At 42.9% G+C, this 26,201-nt stretch overlaps 1 protein-coding gene across 1 annotated transcript in view; it reads left to right on the forward strand.

Annotated features, from left to right (window-relative positions):
- The window catches only part of nrxn3b (neurexin 3b), a gene marked incomplete at both ends in the record, with an annotated part of 276,695 nt that overhangs the window by 223,910 nt on the left and 26,584 nt on the right, over nt 1-26,201 (forward strand). Inside the window, 3 exons of the mRNA XM_079179868.1 lie at nt 10,752-10,923; nt 18,751-18,840; nt 20,418-20,728. Coding sequence (XP_079035994.1) covers nt 10,752-10,923; nt 18,751-18,840; nt 20,418-20,728 — 573 coding nt within the window. The remainder of the gene's footprint in view (nt 1-10,751; nt 10,924-18,750; nt 18,841-20,417; nt 20,729-26,201) is intronic.

A 26,201-nucleotide genomic window follows, 5' to 3' on the forward strand; every position in this document is an offset into this window, starting at 1 on the left:
TAGATAGTTCAAACTAATGCATCAATGCATCAGTAGAATTGTACAGTTGTAGCTGGCTGAGGTGCAGCTAGTTTGAACTACTACAGGTGTCCCTACTGCACCCTCAAAGGGTCACCAGCTAAGTATGTGACAGAGGTTTTGGGGCAGGAAGAAAGAAAAAACATGTATTCATCTTTTTGGACTTTACTCTCTTCGTGTCCCGAACAGATATTTGAATACCACCATTTGAGAAATTTAGAAAGGAAATGTATTTTTGCTGGAATTGCTAATAACTCGTGGACATCTGGAACATGACAAGCAGACAAACAAGGTGCCACAAAGGTTGGGAACCACTGGTTTAATCTGTCGTATGCTTTCGTATGTGTCAATATGTAAAATATGAATCAGAAATCTAACTACACCTACAACTACATCAGATCAGATACATACAATATTTCCCTCTGTAATGTAGTGGAGTAAAAGTACAAGTACCACAAACATGTCGTACAGGTATTGTTTTGTTCAAATCTCAAAAGCCCCACGAATATAGCTCCATTAAAACTGTGTTCATGGCAACTGCAGAGTCACTCTATCTTCTTACCAAATGATAATCTCTGCTAGTTGAAGCAATTACACTGCAAATGGTGCAAATTTAAACAGCAGCAATCTGTGTCTTCACTGCTTAGTGGGAGGGAGCGACCCACCGATTGGTATCATCACAGCGAGACTTGGTAGATCTGAAACTAAATGAATCTCAAATCAAAATCAAGTGAATCTCCTCTTGAGTAGACTATCAAAGACAGAGAGAAATGGAAGAAAAAGAGTGCTTTGGAGCGAGTGCCTAATGCACTCTGTTCTCAGTTAATCATCTCTCCACTCTCCCCTCATAGCTCTCTCTTCTCTTGTGGTTTTTCTCTCTACATGTCCACTTTCATCCTTTCATCTCTCTTTTCATTCCTTTCCCTCTACCTTCATCGCTGACACCTCAGCAGGCAAGGTGGAGGGTAGAGTCTGGATCCCAGGCAGGTTACCCTTAGCAACAGACCACCCGCCCCTCTGCTGCCAGCGTGTTTCGGGTTGATCTAACTAGCTTTGGCCCCAGTGTTGGCCCCTTTTTCTGCCTCATCATCTCCTGTGACTGGGGAACAAGCACCCCTCCCCTCTTTTACTTCACTTCGCCCTCCACAATCTAGAGCTGACACGGTCTGCTGTAGATGCCAGCCATTAGCGTTAGCATTTCAACACCTGTTCATGGGCACGTGGGTGTTAGGACTTCAAATTTTAAGGCAGCGTGCGGACACAACATTGGACAAACAAGGGCTATAACAAAAAACTTTTTCTTTTAAATAGCTGTCTGTGTACGTGTGTGTGTGTGTGTGTGTGTGTCTGGAAGTGCGTGCCCAGAATAGCATAAGTACATAAACAGATGGATGAGAAACAGCGTCTCTCTCTTTTTTTCTCAGTCAATGAACTGTGGTCCAAGCTTTGCTCGATGCTCAAAGACCTGTTTATGGTTACCACACAGAAGACAAGAGAGCCACTCTGTCCATCCCATTTTATTAGAAACAGTCTGCCGCCCCCCTCCATTTGGAATTTGCCTCTCTTCCTACAATACTTACTATCCATTTTGTTAATTGGGATGATGTGCAGCTTTCTCAAATAGCTACTGTTGAATGTATTTTCCCTTTCTCCCAGTGTGGTTTTGCTTTGCATATTAGCCCAGACATGGTAAGGAGAGCGTGCCAAATACAGAGGGCAGCTCTTCAAACAAACTCAAATCTTTGGTGTGCCTATTCAAATACGTTCACCCCGTGAACGACAGCCTAACGACTTTGTCACTCAAAGAGGCCACGCCCTTAATTATGCATGACTTGAAGACATCATCCCAAAACATTTTGTGTACCAGGCTGTAAACATGTTCATTTCTGCTGTTCAGTTGGTCATTTTAACATGGGGGTCCTGGGGATTGAATTGCTATTGGAGCCAGCCTCAAGTGGCCATTTGAGGAACTGCAGATTTTGTCTTTATTTTTCAGCACACTAACCCAAAGCTCTCACAGGCGGCTACTCGCGCAGCAGTCCCAGCTGCAGTCAGAGCAGAGAGTCTCGGCGTATTCATGTATCTGCACTCTGCAGTTAGTGTATTGATAGGTGTTGAGCTTCATTTTTACACAAAACAAATAATAACCGTAGCTGTGTTTCAGCTGCAGGACAGCAGTGAAGGCCCAGGTATAAAATGCACGGCCCGCCACAGCCAAATAGAAAGTGCTCGAATTCAGCAGCACATTAAATTAAATATCTGCTGAACAGATTCTAATTTGATCACCAAGCTGTTTCAATTTCATTAGCCTAGTCCCTAATGGACTTTCACAGCATATTATTCCATCTAGCACAAATCCCATTCATTGGCTACTTTTCTATTTTTTTTCCTGAATGAGCCCCCTGGCACTCGGGGACCATGTGGCCCATCACGGTGCAGTGTGAGGTCAGACAAAGCTGCTGGTGCAGAGCTACAGAAAGTATATCAAATCAAATCAGAATGTTCACTGAGTAAATGCAATCAAACTAAAGAGTCAGTACCAGCACCTTACAGCTGTTGCAAAACATCAGCCCAAGCAGAGCTTTAATACAGACATGGCTGTGTGTGTGTGTGTGTGTGTGTGTGTGTGTGTGTGTGTGTGTGTGTGTGTGTGTGTGTGTGTGTGTGCAGGCGACTGAGGCTCTTTCATTTGCATAAGGCCCTCCATTGTCATGGTGCAAATTAAGTACACATAGCAGCAGGTCAGGCAGACAAAGTTTTCCTTTTCAGTCTCTTTCATGTACGACATGTTCTGGACACTATGTTATCCTTTTCAATTCAATTTTAATTGCAAAGCTAATATCACAAATTACAAATTTGTCTCGGAGGGACTCGGCAAGCTTCTATGATTTAGCAAGCCTGTAATTATGCAGTATGCATTATAAATACTTCAGCTGTGTACCTGACCGTAAACATAGATGGAGCATCACTCAGCACCTGTAGATGGATCTGCTCTACACATTGTTTAGTTTGGCAATCAATGATAACATGTTAGAACATCTGGTTATGTATTTTATGAAGGCACATCATTATGTATGTATATATATATTCTAAAGGTGAAACATGGATAGGAATTGGTTGTAATATTTTTTGTCAGCGGTGTTATTTGTGTCAATACTTCCATTACAATGAATTTATAGCTTGAATGTTTGGACTGATCAAATACAAATGTATTTATTTTTAGCAAATCAAATGTATTATTTTAGTGTAAGATAAAAAATAAAATCAAAGACCCAAATTTCTCAAACACGTCAATATTTGGTATTCGAGGATTTAATATTCAAGGGCTTTATTTGTCCTATGTACCTGCTCAATAATAATAATAGGTGTGTGCAGTGAAATGCTGCATTCAGTCTGTGAGAAGGCAAGTGAGAAATACATAACAAGAATTAGAATGAGAGCAAAAAGCATTAATAACATAACTGGTAAGTGTGTAGATGGGCGGTGTAAGTACAGCAGATCTATTTTAAGGAAAACTATACAATAAACTGTTGTACAGCAATGCAGTAGAGGACAATGTGCTTGACAAGGCCAGGTCAGAGGACAGCGTGCATCTTCTTGATGGACTGACGGAAGTTTATTCGTCCATAGTTCATGAAATTAAGTACGGATTCATTGGATGTAGCAATCAAAGGTTATTTCAGGGACAGTGCTTTACTGAGACAATGCGGCCGAGTAAGACAGGCAGTAAAGTATAGTAGTGATGATTAGGATCAGTGCGGTGTCAGTACTCTAAGTTCCAAAAGCCTGAAAGTGATAGTGTGGAGCTGCAGAGGAGTCTGCGGTAAAATTGATAAATGTTTTCACCAGGCCGTCCGCCATTAGTGTCAGGGCAAGTTACAGCCACAAGAGCGGACAAACAGGAAATAGAGAAAGAGCGGGTGTAAATAATTGATAAGGCTGACCCTGCGCGATTCATATTCTGCGGCAGAGGATCAAAGAGCGAGGCTCAGAGTTTGACATTGAGCCCGAGCAGGAGTCAAAGCCATTACCTTCCCCGACAACGCGGCCGCTTGTGTTTGTATTACAAATGCAATGACTCTTCCTCTTCAGTCCGGGCTAACATTAGCTGGCACCCATCTGCATTAACCAACTGGCTAATGGTCTCGCAAGTATTACCCTAGCAATTACCTACAGTAGCACTAGAGTGAGGTGGCAGCCATTTTGTTCCTGTCCATTCGATGAAGCCCTCTCTGGCTCTCTCAGGTGTGAAATATAGCCTGTGTTAGACTTCTGGCTTCTTTTAGGTGTGATCAATATTTCAGAGGCACCAAGCCTCTGCGCCTTGTATCCTCCCACATGGCCTCTCACAACAGCGCGGCAGCCGATTATGAATGTCTGAATGAACGTTTGAGCCAATTAATGATTAATGAAGTTTCACAGTTCTCAGAGAAATGTTTATTTGAGGAGTGCATTAAGACTGTCGTACAGAGGCAGAGCCCTGAACCCTGCAGCCTCTGCTTCTAATGTGAGAAAGTAAAACCGTGTCTACAGTGTTTTATTCAGTCCCGCTGCAGAGTATATCTTTCCAGAATTAGTGCCTCTTTGTGGTCCTTGTCTGTCAGCAGCACTACATATGCATCACTGCTCTGAGCAGCTGCGTGTGTATCAAATTGAACTTTATTCATGACATTAAAATATGCATTTCTCCCCCTTCTTTCTTTTTCAATACTTTCTATCCCTTTATAACTTTCTATCCCCTTCACGACCAGCCAAAGACAGTAATTCATTCAGTTCATTCAAATTGTAATTTAACCATGTGTTTACACAAAGCGCTTGTGACATCTAGACACACAGATACTTCTGGTTTATCTGCCCACGTTTTGAGATATCTGGCTTTGAGATTCTGCTGCCACACAAATACAATAGGGGGATTTTTTTATTTGGTGCTCACCACATTGAAAAATACAAGATACTCTGTGTAACCCCCCCCCCCAAGAACTCTGTGTTCCAGCTTTTCAATGAAAAGACTTTCTATTGAGAAAGAGCCCTATGAGGTCTTCTGTTATGTGGATTATAAGGAGTGACGAGGACACATTGCTGTTCAATTTATTTGAATGTACTTATTCAATGCAGTGAGCGTCATAAATTAAGGGATACATATATGTTATACATATTTTTCTTATGGTTCAACAAATCCCAGAAAAATACCAAAATCAGTAATTTGTTAGTCTATCTCTGCACTTTTCGACTCCTCCCCCAAGATCCATTGATTCTATTTTAAATGCACATTTTTCAAAATAGCTGACAAATTCATATTTTCATACTTTCCTTTAAACAACTGGGCTCTGTGGTTTTTAGCTACCATGATTCAAATCAAACATTTTTAATTTCAGTGGCAGAATGAGACATTTTACATCAGCATGATGGTGTATATGGGATTGCATCAAATTAAACTTTAATATCCATGTTTATTGACATGAAGGAACATGTCATGCAGTGCAACAGTGTGATTCATTGGTATTTTTTTAAATGTGCTCAATATGGAATGTAGTTGTGGTTCTCTCTCATAGGACGGAGTCCTAAAACCCAGAAATGAGTCAGCATGTTGGCACTTCATGTTCCCTTGTCTCGAAGTCATTGTGTTTTTTGACTATGTTTTTGGTAAGATGTCTGAAATAATGTCTGTGGTTAACACAAGCTGAAGAGATTTGAACTTTTTGTTCTACGACATACATCAGTAAATATTCCTCTGGTGAATTTAGAAGATTTGACGTGTTTTACGGTTGCTAAGAAGTGGCTATATAGGACAAAAACAAAACGCCATCCTGCCGACTAGTCCACTTTACAGCCTTGCTGTGTACACGCACTCATGTGACTGCAGTGTACTTCATTTATAGCCTAACGTTAGCTTTTTTACTTCTGCCGACTGCATTCACGCATCAAAATCATCAAAGTGGTGTTCATCTGTGAAGATTATCTTGCTGAACAGTGCAGAGCGACCGGACACTACAGGGAGACTCACATGCACTAACATGCACTGAAATAGCACGCACTGCCGGCACGGCTATAGAAACATAGCACAGAGCAGATCGGATTAGAACACACATGAAGTGTGATTTCACTCATTACTCCACTATATCTTTACTTACATTATAGATATTTGCTGCTATATTGATGCTCTGTATCCCGTATATAGAACCTTGACAGTTCAGGACAATAACAGAGCTGTTAGATATGATTAAAATACTTAATCTAGTAAAATCAACCCATTGTTACTTTTCATGAGAGTTGTTGACAATAAGACAAATGTAGAATATTGACAGACTGGAGGCAGAGATGTCATGGACAGATTTCTAAAAACCTGGACAAATAAAATCTGCATACAAACAAAAAAACAATCTGCATACAAGTGACAAAACAAAATGACAAAATGTATCCAGTTTTTCACAACTTGTTTGGTTGTACGAATTGTATATTTGCTTTGTATGATTGATCCATTTAATTAATTGTGGAAAGAGAGGCATTTTTCTGTAGTAAGGGCTTCCAATTTCACCGGTAGCGTTACACAATTTCAAGAGAAATATGCCAACTCTTGCCCAGCCTGGAGCCTGTCGAGTTGTCACTACATTCTGTACATGAAGAAATGACTTGCACTAGATGCCAGCACACACACAATCCCAACTGCCTCTAACATCCTACCCTTTAGCAAATTTCTGACTCTGGAGCCTGATGCGCACAAGAACAGACAGCTACAAATCACTGCGCTGTCTATGAGTTATCTCTGTCAATTACTGGCGATAAATGGCTTTGGCACTGTGAAGGCCAGGTGCATCAATCCACCACGTCTCCCGTTGTCCTAGCTTCTATTCTCTATTGATTCTACTTCCACTGCCTCTATGATCCACTTTTGATGGCCCCCGACCACAAAAGGCAACCTGAGCGCTGATGTCAGATGAAAGGGTGGATATGTAACCCAAACTCCCACCCTGGGACATGTTCACATTCTAGATATCAGATCTTCCTCCCTCCCAACTGAGACTTAATATAGATCCACTGGAGTCATCCCGCTACAACTATGCTGTGCCCGTACCAGATTTCAATCAAGGCTTGATTGAAATGCAATACCTTTTGTGTGGGGAAAAGCTCCCACTTTAATAACATTCTCTGACCTTAAAGCGCTTTCAATGCACATCTTCTTATAGTAGATATCTGGCACATAACCACATACATTTCTCTATTTCTTTCTCCGACTCTATACCTCTTTTGTCAGCTTTATTTCTCCCCAGCAGAGCTAAATGTGCTAATTCTACCCATCTCACCTCCACAGAATGGCTTTCAGATGTCTATATCTGTCTGGGGCCTGTGGCTTAGCAGAATGACCATTCAGCAGGCAGGGGATGGGGTCTATTGTGAGCGGCTCGTCCCTTGTACAGCAGTTGTCTGCTAGGGGCTGTCAGTGATGGCGGTCTGCAGGATCGCCCACCACTGCTTTGAGTGATTCTCTCTCCTTTCACTCTGCCCGGGGCGCAGCATGTGTTGGAGGCATTGATCGGCCCTGAATTGGATTGTGGCGGGCCTGATTACTGATGTCAGTGTGTGGCGGGTCACGTGGGACCGCCGGAGCTCCTCGTGCAGAGCCAGGGCCAGCTCGCAGCGGAGGAGGAGGGGAGGCTTGGAATTACATTTATCAGTCTTAGTTACACAGAGAGTGATCATAACATGCCCACACATACTGTACACTTAAATAACGCACAAACTGCCAGCACATTGTCATTGAATATAGCAGCAAAGCAGTCAGCATTGGTGGCGTTAAAAAGAGAGTGTGGGAGCATGTTAGAGTATTAAAGAGCTTTAGCACATCTTACCCGTAAATTACCACCTTCCCCACTGTAATGATGTCATAATTAGACTGTTGAACAACTGATTGGATGTTTGGACATTGCTTTGTATTTTTTGCCACATGATGCTCCTGAAAAGCTTCTGTTGCAAGGTTACACTATACGACTTTCTGTGTGTGTGTGTGTGTGTGTGTGTGTAGGTGTGTGTGTGTGTGTGTGTGTGTTTATGTGTCCGCCTGCATTCAAGTGTGTGTAAGTTTGAAAGTGATTCTCTGCATCATTTGTTTACGCCTGGAATAGTGGCCATCATCTTTTCCACTAAAAGAACAATAGCCATTTTCCCCCTTTGCTCAGGAGACAATGAAGTGCCTTCCCGCCTCGCGAGCGACAGGCCAATAAAAAGCGTAATTGGATCTGTCAATCAAACATTGCTGCAGCGTGGGGGTGGGCTGGCAGGTGGGTGGCGGTGGCGGAGACAGGAGGGTAGCTGGACAACAGGAGTAGTGCAGAAGAAGAAGGGAAGAGAGAGGGAGAGCTGTGCCACTGCGAAGCACTACCACACACAGTCCCCCCTCTGCACACTGCCCGCAGGCACTCAGCAACAGAGGTGTACAATTGTTGTGTTTTGTTGTTTGTTTGTTCCAGGGCCAGGAGGGTGACGATCTGTCTTTGTTTGTAGGTATTAGTGGGTCGCTGATGTGGCTTTGATGCGACTACACAGGAGAGCCGGGGCTGTCAGAGCCTCTGAAGGTCACAGTGGATGTACTCGTGTTGATGTGTCTGTCTGTGCTCTGTATGAGCTCCGGCCGTCACACACAGTGTTTTCTCGTACCAAGGAAAGGTCCTGTCATTAGTCAGGAGAGCCAGGATGCTTCAGTAGTATTCTTCACGGTACAACACACACACACTGAACATCAGCGTGTCACATTAAATCATCAGCATATTCTTGTGTGTGCTTACCTTAGCCAGTCGAGGTGCATAAAAGCGTGCACGCACACTTACACACACACGCTTTTATCGTATTCATTTGTCTGTTGCTCTAAGTTTTAATGACAACTACTTAAATTAAGAGCCCATTTACAACCTCTCTGACAGAGACGTTAAGTGCGCATTCAGATATTCTGCTCGCCTGGCCCACTCTGAGCCCTACCAAGGCTTTTAGGAGATGGCTTTCTCGTGTCTTTGGTGACGTTCTTTTTCCATTATTAGTCGAGCTGGAGATTGTTGGAGCTGCTCTGTCGTTCATTATGGTCTCAAGCACCGTATCTCTTTTTAAGAATAGACAAAGGGTGTTTTAAATGCACAAGTGAGGCACTGAATACAGTGCAGGTCCTCAGACCGCCTTGGCAGTTTGAAGTACTTGACGCGGAAACTACAGCATGCACATTCAGTGCAGGTTCTATGCACACAATCATTTTACTGAATACTTTGAACGACTTTCTTCATCCTTAAAAACTTTAAGAGGGATTACCTTTCTGCTGGATGCACTGTACCTTATATTAAGACAAGAATACCCCCCCCCCCCCCCTGCACTTGCTAAGAAACAAAAACAGGATCCTGATTTAGATGAACAAAAAGAGAGCCGTCTGCTGTCTTCCAAGGTTTTCTAGGTGCTCTACTTAAGGAGTAGAATTGTAGGAACTATCTTGATTTGAAAGTTAATATTTGTTCCTTGTTGGTCTCATATGTATTTATTTTTCCTTTTTATGAATACAGCAAAAATGCCTTAAGAGTAAACTAACTCAGCAAAATGTGTTGCCGGAGAACAAATTCTGAGGTCATGCTGGCATTAATAAAATGCCACACTTCGTTTATTACTGTACGCTGCAGGTCTAGTAGTGTTATAATATTTCACGTGGAGAATATTTGAGAGTGTAAAAGCACGAGTGACTGGGTAAAGTATAGGTTGGCCTTATTAAGTGCTCTCCTACGGTATTAAGAGCCTGTAACATTAAATAGAGATCAGCAGCTTTAAACGTTGTGTCATTTAAGTTGTAACCATCCAGCAACGCTTCAGAGCCGACGAGCACTGTCGAGGTTAGCCATGCAGGGCCAGTCTCAGCTGATCAGTTAACAATGTGTCTGCCCCCTGTGTCAGGCTGCTTAATTTTGGTTTTGTTATGAGAAACGGTCCCTCTGCTCCGGGCTTCTAAAGTAGGTAATTACACAGAGATTCCCTGTGGGGGATTTAACAAATGACACAGAAACACAGCCCTTCCCCTTCGCCACTCACTCAAGCCCTGCCTCCGCTCTAAAACCTTTTGCATGTCGCGCCTACATGCCCGAGAATACGCAAGCAGTCACAATAAAACACGGTGGCAGCTCATGAAAATGGAGTGGGTTAGAGGGGAGAGGAGTCCGGAGATGATGGGGAGGGATGGCGATTTATGGACACAGTAAAACTGGTTTAGCATTAGGAGCTAAACAAAACATATGGTATTCATACAGTTTGTAAGGACCGCAGCAGAAAAAAAGGCTTCTTCCTGCCAGTTTTGCAGTGACAGGCTGCAGGGAGCATTACTCATCATTACAATCTCTGCTGGCAGCCTATTTTCATCACATTACAGTGGTATAATGAAGCGTAGCGCTGGTGTCCTAAGGTTCTCTTGAGTAGTTTGCCATTAGCACCAGCCGAGGGCATTCATCCAAGTAGCTTTATTGAACTTTTTACAGTTTATTGTATAATTAATTTGTTACTGCACAACAATAGGTGGAACCTTGGCACCGAAGCAGTTCAAATTTTCAAATTTGTCTCACTTAGCGACAGATGTGACTTATTGAGAAGTAGAGCTCTCTGCGTTTGATGCCAAATGCCCGTTCAGTAAAGTACAGTATTCCGATGTTTTGATGCATTCAGTGCTGGAATCATACCACTATCTTCTTCTGCTCATCTTCTCTTTGTGTCTTTTCCAGGAACAAGGCAAAGTGGGTGTGACATTCAACATTGGGACAGTGGACATCAGCGTTAAGGAGACAACCACGGCCATAAACGATGGCAAATACCATTTGGTCCGATTCACCAGGAACGGGGGTAATGCCACCTTGCAGGTGGACAACTGGCCGGTCAATGAACACTTCCCCACAGGTACCGCCCCTCTTATTCTTCTGTCTGATGGATTTCTGCTAAAGTTAGGGGTCAAATTAATGTTGCAAAACCACTGGACACCATCTATTTGTTTGAGCAAAGGGCACCACCAAGAATACAAAACAAGATTCACTCTCTCATCTCAGAAGACCAAGAGGCATTCCCTGTCTGTAGCAAACACTTTCTCTACTCTCATGCCCTTACACCTGACTCCACAGGAGAGGAGCACGTGGGCTGCAATCTTTTCTCTTGCGAGAGGCATTAACTGTGCAACATCTGGCTGGTTTATAACAGGGAAGGGACTGAACGGCATGGAGAGGCATTTGGTGGGTAGGCAAGCAAAGGAGAGGATAGAGGCAGAAACCAAGGGTGGCCCGCTGGCCAGATAAAGCTGCTGCCTGCCTGTATCGCTCATTCCCAGGTCAGCTGAAGCACAGCAGCAGAATACAAATAGACACATCAGACACAGCCCGCTCTATGTGGAGGCTCAGGCATTGCCTTCATTTGGGGCAGAGATGTGCCTTTCAGCTAACTAGGTGAGAGAGAGAGAGAAGGAAGGGAAAAAAACATCTCCTGCTTCTACTTAACAGTCCATTAAATTGAGTTGGCTCTCCTGGTCTTTGATATCTGTGTCTACATTGTCAGCCAGCTGAAGGGAGCCCCCCTTTGTTTCCTTGTTCCTCTTCAATTTCATTCCGTCAAAATGAGCAGACGCACAGGGAAGCATCCTGGGCACAAAGTGGCAGTTGAGGTGAGGAGAAGTTGGGGTGACAGAAGATGATATGAAACTTCATTGATCTCTGAGGTAAAATTGTGCCGTGGCAGCGAGACGTAATTGGAAAGAAACAGATGTAGAATAATATTGAAGATTCAATAGTGTTATATTACCAGATATGGAGCTAATGTGAGCAGAAATGTGTCCAGAAATACGACCATGCATCACTAGTTTTTTAACTTTGAAAACAAACTGTGCAAAAGCGCTGATGCTACCCAGTGGTAAGGAGCAAACAAATAGGAGTTGATCCCTTTCACTTCTCAGCCCGATGTCTCAGCAGCCCTACAGCATGCTCCTCGTTGCCTGCCATCACCGAGGACAGGGCAGCCTCCTCTCCTGGCGTGACCTGGCATGCTGTTTTGGTTTGGTTCAATGCCAGCGCAGGTGATGCTAATCTCTTCTGTCTCTGGCTTTCTTTTGCCGTCGGCTGTCTTTCGCTTTTCTTTTTTTGACCAGATAAAGTTAGACGGGTTTCATAACTGCATTTCAGCCACACTAATACTGGAAAATACTGAGAAACTCCGTAACATGTGGCACACAACATGTGCAGCAGTGACATCTCAAACTAATCAAACTAATCAGACAGATGTGACTGCATTGTTGCACAGAGCTAGTTTTTGTCATAATGATATAAATCTCTCAACTGTTCTCCATCTTTCAGCCAGTAAGTGCAGTCCTACCACCTTCAAATAATGTAAAAGTGCCGTCTGCATCAGAGCTGAATGGTTGTTTTCTCAACCTTCTATCAATATGTCGTATATATGATCCAAATTCAGCGTCCTTTCAGAATTCACTGCTAAATATCCAGTGGGTTTGCGTCTCAGTTTAAGCAATGCACAACAGAAAGAGCTCTGACTTTTGAGCTTTGGATTTCTTCCAAGTTCCTCTTTTGAGGTTTGTTCCCTTTCCTGTCCGCCTGCCATTGTCTTGGAATGGAGTTGAGGTCGGGGGATTGAATGCGTGGTCATTTCTTTTTCTCTTCTGCACAGGTAATTTGCAGGACACTCAGTGATAGCAATTCAACGATGATTGATTTTTTTTCCCGCCCTCCCTCCCTTGTAAAGGCGTTGTCATCTCATGAGTAATTACATGTTAGGGTGCAGACTCATCGACTGCTTTCTCGCACTCCTAATGCCTAACTGGAAGGCAGCAGCCGCCACAAGGCTCTCAGGTCGTTCAATAAACAGTTACCGGATCTGGGCATGCCCTCTCTCCGTGGTGGGGAATAGGTGCGAACAAAGGTGTTGGTGGATTGCTTGTCATTCAAAGCTGCTTGCAAAATATCCCGGGGCGTGTAAATTGGACATCTAAACAGCAGTGTTTGCAAAGTTGGGCCCCCAAAGTATAGACGTTTAAATGGCAGCTGGAGGTGTGGACAGCATGACCGGCTTGTAATTACTAATAGAGTAATGTTGGGTCAGTTTAAACACATTTCCTTTATCTGGGGAATGCTCGCTTAATCAAAAGTTGGGCCTTATTCTTGTAGTTTTGTCTGTCTTTCCTCACAGTTTTAATAACATAAGACTCACTAAGTTATTACTGACTTCTGGGACTGTGGTGCATCACTAAAGATTAGTCAGATGTTGCAAAAAGCACAAGCACTCAGACAATCATATAAGCTTTAAACAAAACTCCAGGTTAGTTTAAATTATTTGCAAAGGAAAGAAGTGTTTGTGTTCCCTTTCAATAGATAATCAAGCTAAACACTGTTTTATTTTATTACAGTTTCCAATTCAACTATTTGAAATAAAAGACTCAAAAATTCAACAAGACAGAACAAAAAAACTCTGTCGGACAATTGAAGAGATAACATTACTACGTAGTCACTTAAGGTATTATCACAATGCTTACTTTAAGTCTCAGGAGCACGTTAGCTCGTGTTTAATACCACTTTCATATGACCACACAGGTCCATTTCTCTAGATTAGGCTTTTGAGAACCAAAGAACATGCCCCAGCATCCCTTCAGTGTACCTGCTGCATACAGTACCGAGGACACTGGGAAGTGGATTTGTGGATTGAGTCCATGCATCATCTTATACCTTAGTGGCCACTTTATTAGGTACACCTGTAAAAGTGAATGCTATCTAATACAATAGCTCTGCAATAACTTTGCCTTTAGTTTTGATTGAGAGGAATGTTAATTCAACTCTATGTTTATTATTGAGGTTGTAGTGGAATTGATCTGGACTGCAGTATATTAAAATGTGATTCTAATATTGTGACCTTTTCAAACATGACAAGTGGTTTCTCTGTCAGAATGACTTTGAGTTGTTATCATAACTGATGGTGGCTAAAACTACAAAGGACCCAAGTTGTAATAAACCAGAATTATCCTTTAACTTTTTTTAAGTGATATGAGAGTTCAAAGTACATTTTAGACCTAGAGTATGATGTCACGCCTCCTAGGCCAACAGGTCTTTTCTTTGACCTAATATTTAATTTCCATACCACTACAGTGATTATTACAAACACCTTTCCAACATAAGAATTGTGAATTTGAATGCTGGGACTATTAAGGAATAAGACAAATGGTCGCGCCGCTCGCTAATCGATCCATTAACAGCTGCTTCCTCCGCAGAAGTATAGAACCTGGTAGTCAATCGGTAATCAATGCTGTTGTAGTTTGTGACTTTCCGGGTAAGGGTCACGTGATAGGGGTGTGACGAATCAGGGAAGGACACGTCGTGACTGAGAAGAACCAATCAAGTAGCGAACACGTGATAGTTTCCAAATGTATGCGTTTACGCCGTCCACACCAAGAGGCAACCCCGGAGTTTTCAAACGGATCCGTCCTCGGGAGCGTTTCCAAACTCCTCCGCTTTTGGTGATCTGAAGCTCCGGCGTAGTGTGGACGCTCAGTGTAAACGTAGCAAAACAGATGTAGTGAGGACATGGTGAGGACATGGTGAGAAAAAATAACATGGAAATTGTATTTTTTGCACAGTGGACGGTCTTCCAAAGGGAACAGCTCTTATCTTGGAGTTTGAGGTGATACTGTCACTGAAAATAGCAATAACATGTCAAGAGTTGTCTTTATTATTGTTCTATAATTTCATAAATACAACAAACTATAGTTTTTGTATCTATAATATAACTATATATATAACTTTATAAGCTGTGATATCAAATCCAGACAAATTTGATTTGGTGGAAAATAGGGCAAAATGGCTCTTTGGATAGTAAAGGTTGCCGACCTCTGGCTTAACTACTCTGCCTGGGCCTCGGGAAAGTGTGTGTGTGTGTGTGTGTGTGTGTGTGTGTGTGTGTGTGTGTGTGTGTGTGTGTGTGTGTGTGTGTGTGTGTGTGTGTGTGTGTGTGTGTGTGTGTGTGTGTGTGTGTGTGTGTGTGTGTGTTCCATCATTTGGGTTGGTCAGACACACATGCACTCAAACACACATAGACCTTCATCCATGTGCTGATGCTCACAATGTTATGACTCCCGCAGCCTGAAACAGGCACAGTGAGTAGCACCGTTTCAAGATATCTGCCAATCTTTGTCTTGGAATTCAGACAAAACAATTCCTCGGGAACGAGATAAATCCCCATGCGTTCGCAGGGCCAAACATGATTAGCCCTATCTGAGACACGATCTCTGTCGCTCTCAGAACTCAGACATAGCTGAGCGTGGAAGCCACCAGTCTAATTCATCCTTTCAACACCGTAAATTTCAGAGCGGCCTAATAAATGATGAGTCCCTGTCCCTGGCTTTGGCTGATGTCTGAGAGAGAATGGAAGGAGGATGGAGGGGAAGCAAGCGGTAGAAACAGAGGAACGTGGGTGAATAGAGAAGAAACAAAGCCACAGAAGGAATGCAGAGGCATTTAATGGAGTCGATGGCTGGAATGAGTTGACAGAGGGGAAACGGATAAACGTAAAGATGGGTAGAGAAGAAGAGAAATGGAATAAAGTGAGCGAAAAAGTAGATTAATGAAACCACAATTATGGCTGTAGCTGAGGAGGTCTGAGTGAGCCAAAGAAGAGCGGAGACAGAGAATAGCAGCGAGCTGATGAAGGAGAGGAGGATAGCTGGATGGATAGTGGGCTGAAGAGAAAGAGAGAATAGACAGAAAGCCGGGTAGACGGATGTAGAGCCAGAGTCTCGAGGAGAGACACAGATGAAAGTCAGGTGTAGATTGGAAGGGAGGTGGGTGGTGCAGGATATTCATGACCAGGGGCTGCAACAGCTCGCTGTGGAGTTGAGCTATGGAATGATGGCTTTTGGACAGGGCCGCAGTGTATCAAATGTACTCATCATCCCCAAATACAGAGAATGCCAGGAGCCTGTCACCGTAGCCATTTTCACAGTTTTCATGCGCTCTCAGCACTGGCCCTGTGATGGAGCCCCAGTGAGATTAGTCTGGCAAGCAAACTGAATAGAACGAAGCGAGCGACCAGCAGATGACTGTCGCCGTGCCAGTGTGTGTGGTGACTGAATCGCTGCCACCCAACAGGAAACATTCAGACTTTGTTTTGGCTGGGACAAAGAAAATGGTGAAGGCGTGCATTTATAAATACAGAAACAGCAACAAATGATGAACTATTTACAGGATGATATGGTGTGCATTCAGCCACTCAGCTGCTCAACAAAATGTGAAATACACATGACATGTTGTGAAATACAGTATGCTACAGAATATATAATAGGTTGTCTAGAAATGTTTGTTGTACAGTATGAATAATGTATTTATCTCATCTGTGTTTTGTATTTCTCACCGACATTAAATATTCATAAACAAACTAATTTTGTGGGAAAAAACACCCGTAGGTATATTATTCCTTAATAGTAGTTGGTTGACATATTCTACTTCTTCAGGACTGTGGCTGTTGAGTGTCTGCATTAAGATTTCTGTGCCTGAGATTCATAACAAAGCCACAAAGTTTACATATATAACACTCACATTATTATTACATTCTTTTTACTGAGAGGTTGATAAAAAATCTTTGAGGAAATGTGTGTCCAGTCTGCTTCCAAAAAACAACAACAACAACCCAACAACCTTGGCAGAGCGATGTTTTAAATAATAATCAATGGTGCTTTTACTGGCAAGGTCATCCATTCTGGAGTCACCTTTAGAAATTGAACATCAAATTGACAAACTGGAGACATTTTTCTCATTAGTTGGACAATTAGCTTGTGGTGTATTCATTACGGGGGGGGGACTGTCACCTCATTAATCACCCAGAACAATGTAAGAGCTATACCTGAGACCGCACCATTAGCAATGCAGGGCAAGCCTATACCCCGTCCTCTCAGTCTCAGACCTGATTCCACTCCAGCTAAGTCACGGACGCTTTGTAGATGCTGATATCCTCCCTCCCCTGTTATTCCCGCCCCGGTCCAAAGTGCTCACCTCTCCGACTGTCCTCTGCTTCCACATGTGCCACCATCATGCCTCTCTCTGTGGCCCTTGTCCAGAGGGGAGTGTATTTGGCTGCCACCCGAAACCTGCTCCAGATCAAAGGAATGGGGAGGGAGCCCTGCTAGTAGCTGATTAACCTGCTGGCACGCTGCACACTCAGTCCTTTCGCACCTCCAGCTCCTTTGCAGCCATATCCGCTCTCCTTCCCAGCTGGCTGCAGACCGAGCACTCGACTGGCTTTTTCATGAAAGGTAGAGGAACGATAGAAAGAATTGAGAGAAGGAGAGGGAAACGGAGACAAGCTTATGGTTTACCTAACCGCAGTGCAGCATACGTGCCTTAATGAATAGTTTAATGTAATTGTGTAAATATATATGTATACATTTTCAGTTAGCAAGTGAGAACAATTTGAACTCAGGTGTCCAGCAAATAACCAAGACAGAACATGAAGATCTCCTGAAAGATGTATGGGTATAAGCTTGAGTATGATATCGCAGGCAGAAATGGTCACACACCCTTAGATCGCCATAAGTGTGTGTGTGTGTGTGTGTGTGTGTGTGTGTGTGTGTGTGTGTGTGTGTGTGTGTGTGTGTGTGTGTGTGTGTGTGTGTGCATGATGTTGTCAATAGATAAATCACCTGAGAGAATTCCAGCAGCCAGACAAGACACCAGAAGGCCTTTTCTCACAATTATAAAGCCTTGCCCTTTCACTTGTGTTATAAACGATGCCGTACCTCTGCCTTTCTTTTTCCTCCAAATACCTTCCCACCTGGGTACTGAGCGACATTGTGGTGCCTTTCATGGTTCTATACAGGCTCCACAGTCTTTTGTTATACCTCAAAGTGTTTGAAGACTGAGCTGAACGTCTCAATTCTCAGCGTCTGCAGACTCGTGGCGCCCTTCAGAGGGAATGCCTTTTTGATTGTCAGACAAAATATTGCATCCACAAATTGTCTCAAGCCAGAAATATTACTAAGTACACGGTCAACATTCCCTGTAAAAGGTGGCCCATTATTCTTAATTCCCATCTACTCGGAACACCCAAAGACCTCCCTCCATGTCAGTAATGGTCTCATTTGTATGCATTGTCCTCCTCAAATCTGTGTCACCGTGGGACTTCCCTCCCAATAGGTCTGCAGTACTTCAAATGACCACATCCTCCTCCATCGTTCCCCCCTTCCCCTGCAAACCTGCTACAGCTCCCTTCTTCCAAATACAAAGCCAGTATTTTCTTGGCCCTTCAAATGTAAAAGCAGGTGGTGTCCAGTGGGAGAATTAGTGCACATTAATTACCCCTAATTTGCTTCAGAGACATGTCTACCTTTTTAACCACTTGATAACCCTCCGGCTGTCTTTATTATGTAATATGATGAACGTATTATAAGACCTGTTATGTAGACTGTGATGTTTTTCTGTGTTTTTACCTTTTCTTGCAGGCTGTTTTGCAGTTTGTCTTTTCCATGATTGCTATGGATGATGTGATATTTAGTTAAATATTGGTGTGGAGTGTGCTATATAAATATGAATTTTAAACATTCAAACTAAAGCTACTTGAAAAAAATCATCATAAAGCTGTTATAAATATTTCTAAACAAAGATAAAACTCATTCTAAACCACTGTATAAATGTCTGATGTCTGTTGCTGTTGCCAACTGTTTCAAGCTGTTTGTTAAACTTTCAAACTTTAAAGGCAACAGCGACATTGAGCGCTATCAAATGGCAAATAAGAAAATCCCGTTCAAATATACCCGGCCAGTAGAAGATTGGCTTCAGGAGAAAGGTAAATCTTCATCAAACTTCCAGAATGTTTCTCTTTTATTTTCTGTCATTTCATCGGCTTGTTCCCTTTCAACCTCTGAGAATGGATAAGCACCCCTTAAACCCTTTAAAACAACAAGTAAAACACAGCGGTCTTTGTTACTTTTTGTTCTTTCCATATTTTTATTTGGATTTGTTTCCCCTTTTTGTCATTGTCCTCTTTTTAAAATATTTGTTGAATCATGGTGTCCAGTTAAAGGGACTGGGAAGCGCTTCTACAAACAGTGCCACAACAAGACGTTAAGTATCAAGTACTCCTATTCATGCAAAACTGACTAGGAGACGGCATTATCTATGCTGCAACAGTAGGCCGACTGTTTGGAGAGGAAAATGAACTCCCTTGGCTCAAATCCTCTGCCATGTTTGAGAACAAACTAATCAGTGGGCATATCCCCCTGAAAACTCTCCAAACAGCAGGTGCTTCTCTCTGCTGTAATTTATCTGATTGTAGTTCTACACATCACACACAATAAAACTCTCACTTGTTTGCTGATGGGAGCTAATTGGAGCCTTTTTGACGGCTAAGCGTCACAGTGAGCCTGCCAAGGTGCACTGATGAAGTTGTGCTTTTCAATCACTGAGACGATCAGATCAGCACCTCGTTTATGTTTAAAACAATAGCGGGGATGAAAACGTCTGCTCCCCCCTCTTTCCTCAACATAATATCATTATAAACTGCATTTAAAGTTCATTGCACCTAAACATCTTAACCTGATTATAAAGTCCCTTTAACAACCGCTAAAACAGACAGGTCTGAAAAATCCCATTACTGCTGCATGCATGACTCCACACGTGCTATTTCATTTTCCTGTGACATAATCGTCCTCCCCGTCATTCCATGCCCAGTGTGTTATGTATTATAATTGTGTAAATGCCGAAAATATAACAAGCTGGCGGTGCTTTCTGTATGTGAATTATACAAATGAGATTTTTAATTATCATTCCTGTATTTTGTGTTTTTTCATTTCATATTTAATGCATGAGCAGTGTGTTTTGACAATGATATTTAGGCTTCTCCTAATGAAATTCACCATGACATGTAGTGAGTGTGTATTGCTCATACTTTATGTGCCAAACCCAGTATACATATTTATTCATCATTTTACCGCACGAGTCCACTGTTTTGTCCAGAGAATATTAAGAGTGCCTGTGGAATTTGTTCCAGCTCATTTTTCAATTTTGTTTTCACACCTGCATGTGTCTTATGATAAAGCAGCTGTAGCTGCATCGTGTCTGTTGTTTCCAGCATTAGCAGTGTCTTTCAGGGTGGAGGAAAAGCCTGCAGTCTTTTAAAACAAACAGAATGGTGGGGTTGTTCATCCCATAGATACTTTGTCCAGTGTTAAAGCATGTTGCATCACCATCACACCCAGCAGTAAATCGCTACTATTAACAGACATGTTTAGTCCTCGTGTTCTGTTATCCATCTCTCAGTGTTCGTGTAATTCCTCTTAAAGGCATGTCAACATTAGAGCTTTGTTAGCTCTGATTTTTGCGTCGTAAACATATTAATATTGTCTCCCCTCCCTCTTGCTCCAGGCCGGCAGCTGACCATCTTCAACACCCAGGCCACTATCTCCATTGGCGGAAACGACCGGAAGCGGCCCTACCAGGGCCAGCTCTCCGGCCTCTACTACAATGGCCTCAAGGTCCTCAACATGGCCGCCGAGGGCCACGTCAACATCAAGGTGAACGGCAGCGTGCGGCTGGTGGGTGACGTGCCGGTCAGCAGGGGCGCGGCGCGCACCACCACCTCGGTGCCACCGGAGATGTCCACCACCTTCATCGAGACCACCACCACGCTCTCCACGACGACCACCCGCAAACAGCGCTCACCGCCCACTATTCAGGTAAGGAATGGGGAGGGAGAGATGTGTGTGTGCATCTGCATGTGTGTGTGGTGAGTCGTTGCGTGTTCCAATTCAATGCTAAGCTTTGTGAGTAATTTATATAGTTACACACGCGTCTCTGCAAGCCAGGTTTGTAGAAAACTTTATTCAACAATTGGCAACATTTTATCTTCAACTGGGAGATACGCTTTTTCACTTTCAATTCAATTTATTTTTGTATAGCCCAAAATCACAAATTACAAATTCTCCTCAGAGGGCTTTACAATCTGTGCACATATGACATCCTCTGTCCCGGAACCCTCACTTCGGTACAGGAACAACTCCCCAAAAACCCTTTAACGGGGAGAAGAGAGGGAGAGACCTTAGAGAGAGCAACAGAGGAGGAATCCCTCTATCAGGAGGGACAGAAGTGTGATAGATGTCATGTGTTCAGAATGAACAACATTACAGAGCAGAAAGAAAGCACAAAGACTTCCTTGTCAAGAGTTAGATGAGAAGATTGATACCACTGTCATATTTGTCCGTTTGATATGAATCTACAGCCAGCAGCTGGTTAGCTTAGCCTAGCACAAACTGGAATCAGGGCGAAACAACTAGCCTGACTCTGTCTGAAGATAACTGGTATGATAGCCGTGTCTTAACTCTTGGCTACCGAGCGAGGACCATTTGGGGTTCCAGCGAGACAGTTTAGCTAACCAGCTGCTGTCTCCAGCTTAATAGTTACTGTATTCATGTGAGAGTGGTATTAATCTTCCGATCAGTCTAACTCTTGACACAAAATCAAATAAGTGCATGACCAAAAATGTCAAACTTCTCCCATAAATCCATTGTTTAATAATCAGAGTGTTCAGAGTGGAGTTCAAATTCATTTGTCCTTATAGGAGATATCCGTAGATCCCCACTGTGGAACACAACCTGAGACTGTGGGCCAAATGTTTTGATGTCTTTATAATTAAGTTTGAAAATACGACAAAGTGAAATGTCAAAAGGTCCTCCACTATGTTTTGTGTTTTGGTGATTTTTTGGTGACTGTGTGTGGGTGGATTGGAGCCGCGCTGTTTTTTTTCCTCTGCTTGATCAGTCGAGGTCAGGATACTGTATATGGAGGATTGGAGTGCTGCTGTTCATTGAGGTGTGCAAAGCCGGCCTCGCCGCCGCTCCCTTTCTCTACATTTCTCTCTTTTTCTGTCTCTGTCCATCTGTATCTGTCATTCTCCCCAATCCAGCCTAGCAGAGGCCTTTCTCCAATACGTCCTGAGTCCAAGCCAATGAATGTCACTGCCGTGCCAAGAAAGTAATCACGCCGAGCAGTCCTTTGACACCCAGAGGACAAATTGAACCATTCGTTGTTCATATTAAAGCAATAACTCTCCCTCAGGGGGTGAGACAGGGTTGGGGGAGAGCTTGGTCGGTGGACGGACCACAGACAGGGACCACTGTTATCAGCCTCTTCACCTCAACAACAGATTGCCTAGCATGCATTGATGATAGCACCTCGTGTCAGTGCTGACACTTGTATGTCTCTATCAGTCCAAGCATGGGGGAGGCCAGAGTCCAGGCTGTTGGAAAGTCACTAAATACTCTTTGATTTGGAGAGATCGGACAAAGAAAGACCCAGTGTCAAGCCTTCATATGTGGAGTTTGAAGTTTTGGAGCAATGGCAAGGCATTCCATATCCATTCTGTCTCTGTGTAGCCACAGTAATCTGGGACGATGATGGCTGAGCTAAGGTGCATTACACACCGCCGTCTCCAGCACCATCAACAAGGTCATATCAGATAAGAAAAAATGTGGCATCGCTGGGAAAATGGCATTTTGTGTCACAGGGTATTAATATCAAAGGAAGTCAATAAGGTTGTGCGTGCTATGAAAGAGCTTTTATACAAAGCATTCTCCTTTTCAAGGTGAAATGATGAAGCTATACATCCTTCAATACCCAGGATGCGGCTGTTAGATGCCAGATGAACTTGCACTTTGGTAACTTAACAATAAAAAAGTAATTTGTTACCCTCCCTTACTTTTGACTTTACTTTTGTATCCTTCTGAGAGCCGTGTTCATTCTTCTTCCACAAGCTCCCGTGGCAGTGTCTGCTTTGATTCACGCCGCTGTGTCACAGAATTTCATTTGCCAAGGCCTTTAATTTTACAGTTCCCCAGTCGGCTGTCAAATAGCGTGGTGTGAGAGGTAAGGAGACGACCTGTACCAGTTTGGCAGATTTCTCCACCCCTCAGGGTAGTATAGGGGAGTTGAGGGAGTTGATCTATCATTAGTGATGTACTGCAGTGCTGAAAGAGGGCTATAAGAATCTGACACAGCTGGGCGTGAGCATGTGCAGCTGTTTTAGGAGTAGGGTGTGTGTGTGTGTGCACACATGTAGACCAAAACATGTGTGTTTGGGTATCTTCTCGCACATCTACTTTTCTTCCACTTCGCCAACACTAGCTGTTTCTTTTTCAGTGGTGAGAAGAGACGAATCCCTCGACATCTAAGGATGAACAGAGAGACAGGTGTGTGGAGTGGAGAGAACCAATCTCACGCTTAATTAATGATCGCTCCACGGGGACCAGCAGACAGACTCTCTCTCTGGCGCTGTGGTACTAGTGCACTGTGTAGGTCAGGTGGTCCACTGGGGGCCAAAGACCAGGGTAGACAAGAAAAAGATTGCTCTGTGTTTGTCACTTCTGCTCTGTTCAAAGACCAGGGCCCTATTCCTCGTACGTGGCTAAGTGAGTTAGCCGGATAATTTCCAGGATGAGATTACATAAGTGAGACTTTTCGGTTCCTCGAAGCAAGTTTGGAAAAATCACCATAGCAACACATCCATAAGCCTGAACCTGCTCCAGAGCAGGCTTGAGCTAGATCAGCAAAAAAAATCAGAAAAAAGTGTCAGCTCCCTTCCTCAGAGATCCATCGATGAGGAAGCGATATTAGTCAGATTAGCGTTTTATAGGGAGAGAGTTCTTCGAGATCGCCAAGATCCGTTATCACATCATGATGACTTCCTGTACGAGCGCTATCGATTCTGCCGACAAGGAATCATTTATGTAAAGACTTTCTCGAGCCGTACATTGAACACCACACGCCATCTACTGTCTCACAGACTGTATCACAGCCTCGCGCTTTTTTGCGAGTGGTACATTTTTGTACAGTGTCGGTGATGCGGAGAACATCGGGAAAGCCGCTGCATGCCGTGCTGTTCATAAAGTTTATTTGGCGATTAAGAAACGTATGGATGTGTTCATTACATTACCATGGCACATATTGTACTGACTCACCATTCTGAATAATGTTTTTGTGCTTAGTGTTTACTTGCTCCCGTGTCCTCTTGATGGCTGGTTGAACTACATGATGGTTGAAAGCACTCATAATGATATGACAGTATTATTAGTACACCATAGATATCATTGTTGTAGAACATGATTAAGGTGGACTCATGATAAGAATAGAGAGAATTACACACAATTTATTTTCACCGCTTATTATGAATAATACATACATACTGATCCACCCATACACAGATTCACACACACATATTCAAACTCCTATTCTATTTGTAATCTACACATACATGTATATACACAGTACACATATATATATATAGTACATGATACATACGTGCATACAGTACATATATCCTCATAAGTATCTATTAATTCGTATCAATTAGATTCTCTTTGGGCTTGTTTTTATCTACTTATTCTGAAAGAGTTGATATAATTATTTTCGCTATAGATCTCATTGGATGATGCGTTCCATTAAGCCTACTGCCAGCAGGCACATTTAAAGAAATATCATCTGATTGATTGAGGTGACGAGGCACTTAAAATGAGCCGATACATTTTCCCAACACTTGCGCATTTAATGACGTCTGCGATATGTTGCCATGCTTCTCGTCTAGCCCTCGCAGCGTTAGATTTCGCCATGATTATGGTCTTGAATTCCTCATATGCGTTCATGATCATCTCCTGCTCGTCAGCGGAGTAAAGAGAGGCTCTTTCTTTGAGTTTATTTGCCGTTGTACTGTTAGAAAATCATGGTTTCGGTGGTCGATGCTTCCCCCTTTTGAAGTAGGACGGGCACGCGCAACGATCCTGTTGTCTGACATCTGGTTCAAATTAACGAGACTGTTTGAGCGCGGATCAGCCTTTGAGGAACCGAGATAGCCTGATGTCAATCATCGAGTTAATTTAAGCTGGATAATAGGACATTTGATCGACTTAGTTGAACCACGTACGAGGAATAGGGCCCTGGTGAATCAATTTAAAAAATGTTTTTAAAATATTTCATTTTTAAAGAAATATCCCAGGAATTTATTGATTCACTGAAAATAGTTTTATAGTAATTTTTAACATGTAATGCCGTTTTTTACTGACTTTACCTGATTAGCAGCTCACATGCATTTTTCTCATCACTTGTTATATGTTCTGAGCTCTCATTGCACAGGACAATTCAGAAAACACGGCCTTCTTGCAACACAAAACACAACAAGTTTTGTGGGGACAAAGAAACAGGCTCGCTAGTTCATGTTTGTAAGAAGTGTGCTCAGGTGTACACGTACATACAAGGGGACAACATGGGAGTGGACAGCCTGGAGTTAAGATAAGTAGGTTGGCTAACACAGGACAACAGATACATTCTAAAAGGTTTGTAGTCAACACAAACAAACTCAAGTTCTTCTGCTAATTCTAAAATCCCTTTCTTCAAAATTCCACCTGCAGACAAAGTAAAATACAATATAACAGCACGCAGTACAGATAGAATCAGTTGAATGTTTCAGTCATACTGAGACATTTTCAGACAATTTTGTGATCTATTTTTCGACAAAACAAAGTCCAATGCTGCCGTATATAAGCTGTATACAAGATAGAAAAGGAATTGTAATGAGTTTTTCCCACGTCATGTCTGTCTCTTCCTGAATGTTATAAATGGTCTGAGACCTGGCGTTAGATATGTCAACGAGCTGGCTCATTGTGAACATCACGCCTACGTCCGCCCACGAGCTTGCTCCCAAAGCCTGAGGATTCAACCCGAGTCATCATTCTGTGGTTCATCCATGTTACAGTAGGAACATCTCTTTGATCATGTGCCTCAGAGGAGGGTGACTAATGCTAACCATGTTAGCTTTAGCTGCCTGCCCTCGCCTCTTCCCCTCACACTGTTCATAGCCATGGTGATGCATGCACACAGTAATGCTGACATAATGGGAATTTAATGTCACTTAATGCACTGTTGTGTGTAAGATCTACACATTCAAACCTCTTTATCATGCAGAAGTAAAACTGATATGTTCACCGCGAACATATCTGACATTCAAGAAGCCCTTAACGTTTCTCCATTCCGTCATCATAAATATTAAGTAGTTCTTTATTGACTTGGCAAGACAAGTGAAGTGGAATAAATATTGTCCTGTTATAGACCTGTTTACTTAAAGCTGCCTTTTAGTCTCCAACTGCTTCATCCCAGCAACTCGTT

Source organism: Pholis gunnellus (genome assembly GCF_910591455.1).
Source record: "Pholis gunnellus genome assembly, chromosome: 19".
Lineage (NCBI taxonomy): Eukaryota > Metazoa > Chordata > Actinopteri > Perciformes > Pholidae > Pholis > Pholis gunnellus.